The 12,771-nt window shown below is 38.4% G+C and overlaps 1 protein-coding gene across 1 annotated transcript; it reads left to right on the forward strand.

The window, feature by feature from the left end:
- Nucleotides 1-908: 908 nt before the first annotated feature.
- Nucleotides 909-3,968, forward strand: LOC138898177 (uncharacterized). Its single transcript, XM_070184219.1, has 6 exons — nucleotides 909-1,385; nucleotides 1,463-1,675; nucleotides 2,168-2,686; nucleotides 2,747-2,875; nucleotides 3,216-3,330; nucleotides 3,799-3,968. Exons 1-6 carry the CDS (start codon nucleotides 909-911, stop codon nucleotides 3,966-3,968), a joined length of 1,623 nt encoding a protein of 540 aa, XP_070040320.1.
- Nucleotides 3,969-12,771: the final 8,803 nt, after the last annotated feature.

The following is a 12,771-nucleotide window of genomic DNA, read 5'->3' on the forward strand; positions in this document are numbered from 1 at the left end:
TTCTTTGGTAATGGCAAGAAAGGATACATTCTAGGAGTTGGAAGGATTGGGAAGTCTCTCCCACACTCAATCGAAAATGTGTACTACGTGAACGGGTTGAGGTACAACTTGCTAAGTGTTTCCCATAACTGTGATAAGGGAAACAAGGTGGAATTTATGTCACAAGTATGTACAGTCACAAACATAGTGACTGGTAAGGTTGTGCTAGTAGCAAAAAGATACAAAAATATCTATGTTGCTGATTTGGAGTCTCTGCAGAATGGTGATCTCAACTGTCTAAGTGCTATTAACGATGATGCTGAATTATGGCATAGGAGGCAGGGTCATGCAAGCTTCACGTTGCTGAACAAATTGGTCAGGAAGGACCTGGTTCGTGGTATGCCCAAGTCAAGTTTCAAGAATCACAAAGTGTGTGATGCATGTGTAAAAGGTAAGCAAGTCAGATCTTCATTCAAGCCCAAAAGGGAAGTCAGTACCTCAAAGTCACTTGATCTTCTTCACATGGATCTATGTGGACCCGTGAGGGTGGCAAGCAGGGGAGGAAAGAAATATATCTTCGTTATAGTCGACAATTACTCCAAATTCTCCTGGACCCTGTTTCTCAGAACCAAGGACGAAACCTTTAAAGCGTTTGTTGCTTTTGTCAAAAAGATTCAAGTGAAGATGGGTAATAATATAGTTTGCATCAGGTCTGATCATGGGACAGAGTTCGACAATGCCAAATTTGATGAGTTCTGTACTGAAAATGGTATCACTAATAATTTTTCGGCTCCAAGAACACCTCAACAAAATGGTGTTGTGGAGAGGAAAAATAAAACTCTTGAATACATGGCAAGGACAGTATTGATAGTGGGATCGCAAAGCATTTCTGGGCAGAAGCCGTCAATACTGCCTGCTACTTGGTGAACATGTGCATGATCAGGTCCCTTCTGAACAAGACTCCATATGAACTGCTGAGTGGAAGGAAGCCCAAGCTGACACATCTAAGGACCTTTGGTTGTAAATGTTTTTTCCTCAACAATAGAAAGGAAGCTCTTGGAAAATTCGATGCCAAAAGTGATGAAGGAATCTTTCTGGGATACTCATCCCACAGCAAAGCTTACAAAGTATACAACAAAAGGACTCAGTGTGTTGAAGAGAGTATACATATGATCTGTGATGAATCTCACCTCTCATGTGAGAAGGACAAACGTGTTGACCAAGATGGAGAACCTTTATCTTTTCCAGGTGAAGTTATCGACATGGAAAACGGAAAGGAAAACATGATGAATCATGTCAAGGAATCCAGAAAAGATGATACAAATAGATCTCCATCCTTTCGAGAGGAACCTGGCCCCACGATCACACCAACTGAAGCTGAAATAGAGTTGCTGATGCAGTCCAAGGTACTCCACTTGCTGAAGTAAGAAGTAGCCAAGAACCTCAGTTAGATATACCTGAGTCCTCTACAAATGAGATTCAGGTACCAAACTGGAAGCACAAAAGCTCACATCCTCTTGACAACATAATCACCCCTCTTGACTCAGGTGTTCAAACCAGATCAAGAGCCAGAAATTCACTTGCATTTTCAGCCCCTCTTTCTCAAATAGAGCCCAAAAACATCAAAGAAGCGCTGAAAGATGCAGACTGGATCACAACCATGCAAGAGGAGCTGCATCAATTTGAAAGAAATAAGGTATGGCACCTGGTCCCTCGACCTGCAGATCGAACAATCATAGGAACCATGTGGGTATTCAGGAACAAACTTGATGAGTTTGGAAATACAATAAGAAACAAGGCAAGTATTGTAGTTCAAGGCTACAATCAGGAAGAAGGGATCGATTATGATGAAACATTTTCTCCAGTTGCTCGAATGGAAGCCATTAGAATTCTTATTGCCTTTGCATCTCATATAGAGTTCACACTGTTCCAAATGGATGTCAAACATGCATTTCTAAATGGCTATCTGAAAGAAGAAGTCTATGTCAAGCAGCCTCCTAGTTTTGAGAGTCATGAGCATCCTGAGCATGTGTTCAAACTGGACAAGGCATTGTACGGGCTAAAGCAGGCTCCCCGGGCTTGATATGAAAGGTTGTCAAAATTCCTTTTAGAAAATGGATTTACAAGAGGAAAAATTGACAACACTCTTTTTCTGAAGAAAAGAGAGAGGAACCTGCTCATTGTTTAGGTATATGTTGACAATGTCATCTTTGGAGCCACAACTGACTCGCTCTGTGAAGAATTTGAAAAACTCATGGGGAGTGAGTTCGAGATGAGTATGATGGGCAAATTAAATTTCTTTTTAGGACTTCAAGTAAAGCAATCTCATAAGGGAACATTGATAAGTCAGCAGAATTACATCAAGGAGTTACTGAAAAGGTTTCACATGGAAGCATCAAAAGTCATCGACACCCCTATTGCCATAGCTACCCGACTAGACATGGATGAACCTGGTTTTCTTGTAAATCAGACCATGTATAGAGGGATTATAGGGTCACTCTTGTATCTTACTACAAGTAGACCAGACATTGTGTTCAACGTAGGCCTATGTGCAAGGTTTCAATCTAATCCAAAGGAATCTCATCTGAAAGGTGCCAAGAGAATATTGAGATATCTCAAAGGAACGCAGGACCTGGTTCTCTACTATCCCTCAGGTGATAGCTTCTATCTTATTGGGTATGCTGACGCTGATTATGCAGGATATCTGGTGGACAAGAAAAGCACATCTAGAATGGAACATTTCCTGGGTTCCTGCCTAATCTCATAGGGTACAAGGAAGCAAAACTCAGTGGCACTCTCAACTGCAGAAGCGGAATATGTAGCATCTGCTTCCTGTTGTGCTCAGTCACTGTGGATCAAGCAACAACTGGAAGACTTTGGAGTGTTCTCAGATTATGTACCTCTCCTATGCGACAGTACAAGTGCACTCAATATGGCCAAAAATCCAGTCTAACATAAGAGAACCAAGCCCATTGACGTGTGCCATCACTTCCTCAGAGACAATGTTGAAAAGGAATCATTTGCATAAAATTCTGCAGCACAGAAGATCAGATTGCAGACATATTTACCAAGGCCTTGAGTAGAGGATATTTTGAAAGAAATCGTCTGGCTCTGGGATTGATAAAGCCCAAATGAGAACCTGGTCCCTCGTTGATTGGCTATGAAAAACATGTTCAGGTAAAATTAGCTAAAAAGTATTTTCTGAAAATGTCTAACTCATCTCTATACCGTTACAGGTAGACATGCATGATGATTACAGATCAAATAGGCAGTTGATGCAGTTCACGCTGGTAAAAAGGGCAAAGCTTATAGATGCAAGATTTGTCAGGGAACCTGATTCCTCTGACACAAGTTAGTAGTTTCTCTATTCTCTCATGCACAATTTTGAACGGATAAAACAAGTGCAACATCATCAGTGCATCAGTTTTTTTCACTGCGTCTTATGAACCCAAACGTCTAACCCGATAATTATCGACTCGACTCCCAAAACTGCCGCCTTTTCTTAACCGGTCCTTCATCTATCATAACTTCATCTATCCCTGTTACAACTCCTCCCATCAAACTTTAAAACCCCATTCTTATGCCTCTCTTCAAACTGCCAAATCCCTTCTCTTCTTCTCACCATGGCTGAAAATATTAGCAGTATTTTCTTAATTGGTCGTGTCAACACAAAAACAGAAAAATGGTTTAATGTTATTGGAACAAATTCAAGCTTATTTCCTGGGGAGGCAGCCCTCGTAATTTTTAATATTATCTTTATCGCTATTGTTATCTCATAGGTTATAACTATCTTGCTTTATGTTTTGATGATCTAACAAGCTTACTGCCAAGAACCAGATAAGGAACCAATTACATATCCTCAAGACCTTAAGATCGAAATGTTCCAGCTTGTAATATGCTTCGACTCTTCAGAGTCAGAGGAACAACAGAGGGAACAGATAACTATCATTTCTCGAGGAAACAATACAAGTCAACTGCCCCAGCTGTAAAGTTGCTGCCTGCACACGCTATAGTGCAGAAACAGTGCAGCAGTCAACTTTATGGGGAGTATTTTTTACCTACCTTGCTTACATCATCCTAATGATGTCACAAATGCATTATTAACATCAAGGAAGGTAAAACAAATCACTTTTTCATTTAGAGAAATCATTGATGCTCTCATACGATCACTGATGATCAAACAATCAACTCTCAAGTGCATCAAGAACAAAGAATAACACTACTACGGACCAGTTCCCCGCAACAAATCATTGTATGTCCTTAGTTGAGTTGTAACTTTGTAATAGTTCTTAAATTGTATTTCCTACTTAGTTTGTTCAGAAGTATTATGTAGAAAACCTTTTGTAAACCTTAAACCTTTGTGTTTGAGTCTTGGCTAGAGTTAGTCGAGTTGTAAAGTCTTTGTAATAGAGTTATTACAAAGTGGCTTGTAATAGAGTATTACAAGTTAGTGAGGGATTAAGATGTTAATTCCTAGGTTGCATAGGTTGTAATATAAAAGTTGCTCAGTAGTGAAGTTGAAATCCTACAAGAGTAGGTCGTGATTTTTAATCCCGTTGAGCTGAGAATTTTCCACGTAAAATTTCTCTTGTCATCTACTTACTGCTATATGCGTGTGTTCTAATGGAACTGATTCTTTATAAAGTTTGGTGGACCCTTATATTCTAACATTATCTTTTTACTTTTTAAGGTGGCTTGGTATTGGATTAGTCGTCATGCCGCTCTAAAACCTATTAGACGAGTCATTAGTTTGTTCCCTCGTGTACAATATTCAGTACAAGAGGGCATAAACTTCACAGCTGGTATGCGTCACATCTGTTTAGGTGAGCTTGAAAAGATTAAATATGTACGGTTTCTTCCTTGTAATCATATAATAATTCCACCATAAGTGTATATTTAAATGGATGGCTATAAACATGACATATCCATATTGTCATCATGATTATAGTCATCTTGTAGTTTAAGAGATTTGTACTTGTTACAAAGTCAAAAACTCAACAATCAAGTAAGTAGTTAAAAAAATGTAATGATCATTCGTGCAATTTTAATTTCGTGCACTTTTTTCAAATATTATAAAATTCGTGCAATTTTCGTGCAACTGTTTTTTTTTTATAAATGTGCACGTTATGTGCACATCTCAAAAAACGTTAGATGAAACTACAGATCTCTATAAATTAAGTACTGAATTTGTTCGTGAAATAATGTGGGAAAATGGAGCGAAGATAAGGAAGGGCACACAAAATACTTACCGAGATGCATAACTTGTGACTCTTATTTCAGCAACGTTGGGCAAGCTTGATTACTTCGTTGGTTGAGAATGTCGGAAAACGGAGTTGGGCTTGTGGCAGGTAAAAATTTACTTGTATCGGATATTTGCACTAGATTAATAGATGCATGATATGTATTTGCTCACACTTTTTTCACTAAACCATAATTAATTATTGCATATTTTGACTTCATTAAATCACTTAACAATCACTACTAGAAATCCGGTAAAAATCGACCAAAAAAACCGACCAACGTTGATCGGTAATGGCCAAAAACCGACCAAAATGCGACCATTTATGTGTGGACGGAATTTTTGTGGTCGAAAAGGAATACAGACCAAAGTGGTCGGTCAATTAAATTCAAAAAAAAATATTGCAAAAAAAACCGACCAAAGTTGGTCGGTATTTTAGTTATGTAATAAAAAGATTCATCAACTGGGAATCGAACCGGGGTCTGTACTGTGGCAGGATACTATTCTACCACTAGACCATTGGTACATTTTGTTTTAAGATTGTCTTTTATTTGATTTATACTCTTTAATTATATTTTCGCACGAAAATAACCGACCAAAGTTGGTCGGTTTTATTAAAAAGTAAAATTACCGACCAAAGTTGGTCGGTTTTTTTAAATAACCCGCCGAATTAATCGGCCAATTTTGGTCGGTTTTTTTAATATTAATTTTTATTTATTTTAATTGAAAAACCGACCAAAGTTGGTCGGTTTCTTGAAACATAAATTTCGTGGGACTCAAAAATAGTTTCCCGTATTTTTGCGCTAAAAAACACCGACCAAAGTTGGTCGGTTTCGTAAAAAAAAAAATTTTAAAAAAAAATTTAAAAAACCGACCAACTTTGGTCGGTTTTTTGACCGACCAAAGTTGGTCGGTTTTTGCCAAATTTCTAGTAGTGAATGATAAGTTAATATAGCTTGATGTAAACATCTAGTGCGAATAAGTTTTTACCGTGTGTGCTTAAGTGATATCTAAATCATTTTGAATTTCTCCATAGGCTTAATCACAGCCATAATACTCGACAAATTTGTTCAACAACATGGTTACATTATTGAATCTCTGCTTACTTTCTGAAGGAGTTTTACGGCCTCTAAAGAATAACAGCTTCAAGTTTTCTGAAAATAGTCATATTAACTAGTTAACTAGCTTTGGTAAGTACAATTGGAATCAGGAATCAAAACAGTTTTTTTTATAAATTCTGGAAAAAAGTTTTAATGAGTTGGGACTCATCAAGACTGTTACTTAAGTACTAAATTATGTTTCTTAATCCACTCATTTTCTTCATTAATTTCCCGTTTTTCTTTACTTAGTTCATCACAGTAATGCTAATTAACTTAATTTGCACGAGAGATGCATATGTATATATGTGTGTATCAATATATGAAAGACATATCTTATAATCATTTGTTTTCTATAACTAGTTTCTTGGGACGTGTGTTGCACGTGTATGTCGATTTATATTACATAATTGGTAAAATTATATTGATGTAAATAAAATAAAGTTTTGAGATACAAGTTTTTATAATTGATCAATGTGAATTATCATATAATAACTTGTTTGTCGAGGTCGACATGATTGATTATCGTTTCACCTATAAAGATGTACTACACAATTTTGAAAATTAATATCATATTACTAAAATAAAATTTTGAATAAATTATTATTCATGAAATAATAAAGTACAAGTTTTGACGAATGATCAACATGAATCATCGTGTGGTGACTTGATTGTCGAGTACAAGATAATTTGATATCGGTTGAACATACGTAAATGAGCAACCAATATTTAATTAGATATACATGTAATTTGTTTACTTAATTGTCGAGTCATTTATGAGATACAATATGTTTTTAAGTGTACCTCACCTAAAAGATATTCCTTGTGCATATATGTTCCTTTCATCGGTTTATTTATAAACAAATTGTTCAAAGTTATTTCACTTTTATCCACAATTACTGTGGTATCATCTTGACTTATTATTTTATCAATGATCATTGCAGGATTGTATTGGGTTAGTTTTCAGTTAGACATTTCTATATTAAATCGTAGATTGAACTACTATTCTTCATTAAAACTTTTTCATGCATACTATCAAATTGTATACCAACAAACCAATTTTATTTGATAGATTTTTTTTTTTTTAAAATAACTTTTTAAACACATGTTATTCCGGCATGCAAATAAACTAATTTAAGATCATCACATGATTAACATTCACTTTAAAATTTGTAAAAACTGAATTTCATAAACAACATAGGGAAGAAAATTAATTAAAAGTAAATAGAATAAAGAAAGTAGAACTGATTTATGTCGCCACTTCCTTCTTGATTCCCCCCATTGACATAGTTTCCCCTAGAGAAAATCATTTTGAATGCAAAACCACTCCATTGACTATATGTAGTTGGTCAATCTTCAAGTCCCTCTGTTTCAAGATTCAATTGGTTTCTTTGTTGTTTTTTTTGTTTAATTCCACATAGAAATGGAAATACTAGAATTCTTAGATTTTTGGTGATGCAATCTTGCAACAAACCGCGAGATTTAAACCATGATAATCTCAAGTGAGCATGTTTACCAAAGGTAACTACTATTAGTTTTGTAAATTAAAGGAATGTCATTTCAAAACGGTGGCTTTACTGATTAGTTCTTGATAAGGACTCAATAGTCAACACATCGCATTTACTCTGTGTTTACATATTCTTGTATAGGGTAAAATATGGTATGTTTAGTAATTACATAAAAGGGTGGCACGTGGAACCGAAGGCAGATGATAGCCAGGACCAAAGACAACCATTTCATTTGTTATCGAAAGGAATGATGCTCATAAAAATACAATATATGTCTGTCATCTGGTAGCATTTAATGGAGAATATTCTACAGCATTTAATACACAACCCGTTACAAAGAATTGGCCATTCATGCTCACCTTTACATATTTTTCAATGGCCCTCGTAATTGACATTAAAGAATGGCATGATATTAGGACCTTATTCCCTAGGTGCAACTATAAATAGTGAGCTATGTTATCATTGTAAGGAGAGGAATTTTCTTGGAAATTTATGCTATAATCTACTCAAAACTTTATACAATTTTACCTTCTTACTTTTCGATTTCGTTATTGTTGTGCTCGGAAGCCTTGCTCCCGTAATCATTGTTTCTACCATTTCATCTTCATCTCAAGGCTAAGTATTGCATATTTCTTCAACTCTTTTACTATTTCAGGATCAAATTAATTCATTTGTCTAGAAATCACGTATAAATTCAACTGTACCGTTTTATGGGTATACAGTTTGGCGCCCACATGGAGCCTAGATAGGTGTGTAATTAAGTTGGTCCTTGCTTATTTTACTAACATATTTTTATTATTTATCCTTAGCAAAATATCACAGAAAATGACAGATAATGGTGTTACCAGCACACACAATCTCGAGGTCCATGCAGACCAGCCTCAGCACAAGAATTCAATCAGCGATACCCGCAACGAAGGGAGTGATGCCATGCCAATCCATGGCAAACGGTACCCGCGTCATGTTCGGGAGGAGACCCTTGATGATGCTGAAGAGGAGAATGTTGTTGAAGCGGTAAGGATCCTGCAGGAGCAACAAGAGGCCATTCTAGGCCACCTCACACGACATGATAAGGTTATGACAGAACTAAAGCAGGTGTTGTCGGGCTCTTCCAATAATGCGAATGGACGAGGTCCAGTTCCTCCCGGTGCTCTCGCCAATCAAACAATGCAGAGGGTCGACAACAACACCCCAAGGGGCGAAGTAAGTTTTGATGAGGCCGGGGGAGTGGGTCCAGACACAACAACGAGAGCGATCCCTTTAAAAGTAAACTCTTACGGTTTATGAGGGAAGTGAATGCCCACATGGACCAAATTACGGGCGCCCCACCAGTGCTGAAAGGGCTGGACTTAAAGAAGTACACTCAGTTGCCATACAAACCAAGAGCTGCACCAGAATTGATCCCAAAGCAGTTTAAAATGCCGGACATGCTAAAATATGATAGGACTTCAGACCCTCAGGAGCATATTGTCACATATACAATGGCGGTGAAGGGGAGCGATTTAGCTCCCCACGAGATTGAATATGTTTTGCTGAAGAAATTCGGAGAGACTCTCACGAGGCGAGCCTTCACGTGGTATTCGCTGTTGCCCGAGCGTTCCATAGATTCCTGTGAAATGCTCGCGAATTCTTTTATTAAGGCTCATGCCGGGGCTAGAAAGGTGCAGGCCCGGAAGTCCGACATATTCAAAATTGCACAAGGAGAATCCGAGTTGCTGCGGGAATTTGTCAACCGGTTCCAAAAGGAGAGAATGTTTCTCCCTGTTGTTCCGGATGAATGGGCAGCTGAAGCATTCACCAAGGGCCTGAATCCGAGAAGTTCTAATGCTTCCCGAAAATTAAAGGAAAGCTTGCTTGAGTTCCAAGCGACGACTTGGGCAAATATTAACAACCAGTACGAGTCCAATATAAGGATTGAAGATATTCAAATTGGCTTCTCGGCGTCGGCAAAAGGTCTAGAGAAGAATAAACAAAAATAAAAAGATGATATCGACATAGATAGACGGTCTCCGAGAGGCCATATTTTGCCTTACGAACGGGTCGAAGGACCCGACAAAGGTTTTTGGTCGGCAGACAAGTTTGTTACCGACAGAAGAACTGATCGCGGAAGGAACAACAGATCATTGCAGGACAAGGAACCGTCACGCTCTCGAATCCTTCCTATACCAGGCTATCAGAATACAACTTCAACATCAGTGTAGTAGAGTTGGTATCGGCTATGAGGAATATTAAAGAAGCACGGTTCCCTAGTCCGATGAGGTTTGATCCCAGCCAGAAGGATCCTAATTTATGTGCGAATACCACGGGATGAATGGCCACCAATCTTGGGACTGCAATCATCTATATGAAGAGGTGGAGAAATTACTAAAAAATGGCCATCTCAGAGAATTATTAAGTGACCGGGCCAAGAACAATTACGGTCGCAAATGTGATAACGCGGAGCCCTCAAAAACAGGAGAAAACCCCTCACGCCTGATGATCAACATGATTTTCAGGGGGAACGAGATTAACGAAGTTACCTTCTCGGCATCAAAAAAGAGGAAGGTAACATTAACACATGGTAAGAGGCTCGGGGTAATCGCTGAGTACAACATCACTTTAACGGAAGAAAATGCAAACGGATTGTTGCTACCGTACAATGACGCATTGGTAATTTTTTTGAATGTATTAGATTTTAAATCAAACGTGTTCTGGTGGATTCAGGAAGTTCGGCCAATACCATACAATGGAGGGTATTTGAGCAAGCCAAATTTACTAGAAGTGTAACAAAACTCCTCACCGGGTTCAATCTCGCAAGCGTAACAACCCGAGGAGATATCCTGCTGCCCTCAAATGATGAGCGAGTGATTAAGACAACCCTTTTTGAGGTTGTGGACGGTGATATGTGTTATAATATAATTCTGGGAAGACCATGGTTGCATGAGATGAGAGTCGTACAAACATATCATCAGTTGCTGAAATTCCTAACTCCCGAAGGGATAAAATAGATAAAAGGAGACCAACCGGCAACAAGGGAGATGAATGCGATTTTCGTTTCCAGTAGCAAAGAGAAGGAGCGTGCAGCATAGCAATTACAGGAATCAGCGCCTGCTCCCAAATCAAGTGAAGTTAACCAGGGGGAAGGAGCGTCAGAATCTTATCAGGTGCCAAGATATTTCTAGGTACCAGAAGAGATGGACACAACGAAGTCCACAGCAGAAGAGCTCGAGCAAGTTGCATTGTTTAAAAAGTTCTTGGAGAGAAAATTCCACTTGGGGACTGGATTGCACCCTGAGCTCAGGTCTGGATTTATTGAATTTCTTAAATATAATGCCAATTGTTTTGCATGGTCGCATACGGATATGACAGGTATCCCGATGGAAGTGGCCATACACAATTTAAGATTGGATTACAGCATCCCTCCGGTAAGACAAAAGAAACGCCTTATTGCGGAAGCCACAAATAAATTCATCAAAGAAGAGGTAACTCGCCTACTTGATATCGGTTAGATCCGAGAGGTAAAATATCTAGACTGGCTAGCTAATGTTAGTAGTTCCTAAGAAGAAAAATAAATTTCGTATGTGCGTTGACTATAAAGATTTAAATAAGGCGTGCCCAAAGGGATCATTCCCACTGCCAAACATCGATCAAATGATTGATGCAACGGTCGGGCACGAGTTAATGAGTTTCCTCAATACTTACTCTGGGTACAACCAAATTAAGATGAACACGTATGATCAGGAAAAAACTTCGTTCATAACGAATTTCAGCACATATTGCTATAATGTGATGCCTTTTGGGCTAAAGAATGAAGAAGCCACTTATCAACCGCTCGTAAACAAGGTGTTTGAAAAATAGATAGGGAAAACCATGGAAATTTATATAGACGATATGCTTGTTAAGTTTTTGAACGCATGTGATCACCTTAAGCATTTGCAAAAAACTTTTGACATCCTAAGGGAATATAACATAAAGCATAACCCCGAGAAATGTGCGTTCGGGGTCAGCTCCGGAAAGTTCCTAGGATTTTTGGTATCACAAAGAGGGATTGTGGTAAATCCCGACAAAATCAAAGCCATCGAAGACATCCCGATCCAGATATCAAACGTGAAAGAAGTTCAAAGGCTCACATCGAAATTGGCCACTTTGAGCAGGTTCATTTCACAATCATCAGAGAAATGCCACCGTTTCTTCACGCTACTCAAAAAGAAAAACAACTTCAAATAGACCCCGAAATGCCAGCAGACTTTGAGGGATTTGAAAAGATACTTGTCAAGCTCTCCGCTACTATCAAATCCAGAGGAAGGAGAAATACTGTTGATATACCTAGCAATCTCAGAGGTAGCGGTAAACATCATTTTAGTCTGTGAGGATTAAGGTACGCAATCTCCCATTTATTACGTTAGTAGAATTTTAATGGGGGTAGAAACTCGCTACCCGCATTTGGAAAAGCTGGCCTTAGCTCTCGTAGTCGCTGCTCGGAAGCTGAGGCCTTACTTCTAATATCACCTGATAGTTTGGTGACTACCTTTTCCCTGCGGAATATCCTTCACAAACCCGAACTCTCTGGTAGATGGGCCAATTAGGCCATCAAAATTGAGCGAGTTCGACCTAGAATATAAACCTAGCACTGGGATTAAGTCGCAAGTTTTGGCTAACTTCATGGATGATTTCATTTCGGGATTGCTGCCTCTGGCAACCAGAGAAGCAGTAATGGTGTCAGAATCGACATCAGGAGTTTGGATCTTATATACGAATGGAGCTTCCAACGTAAAGGGGTCCGGGTTTGGCATAGTATTAACCACGCCTTCAGGAGAAACCCTAAGGTAGGCCATAAGTTTGAAGTTTCGATATATGTCTCGACTTGATTTGATATGTTTCGGCGTCGGATGTAGAAGTTTGAAGTTTTAAAGTTTATTAGGTTTGAATCGATGTGCAATTCATATTTTAGCATTGTTTGATGTGATCT

This window comes from Nicotiana tomentosiformis, chromosome 8 (genome assembly GCF_000390325.3).
Source record: "Nicotiana tomentosiformis chromosome 8, ASM39032v3, whole genome shotgun sequence".
In the NCBI taxonomy this organism is placed as follows: domain Eukaryota; kingdom Viridiplantae; phylum Streptophyta; class Magnoliopsida; order Solanales; family Solanaceae; genus Nicotiana; species Nicotiana tomentosiformis.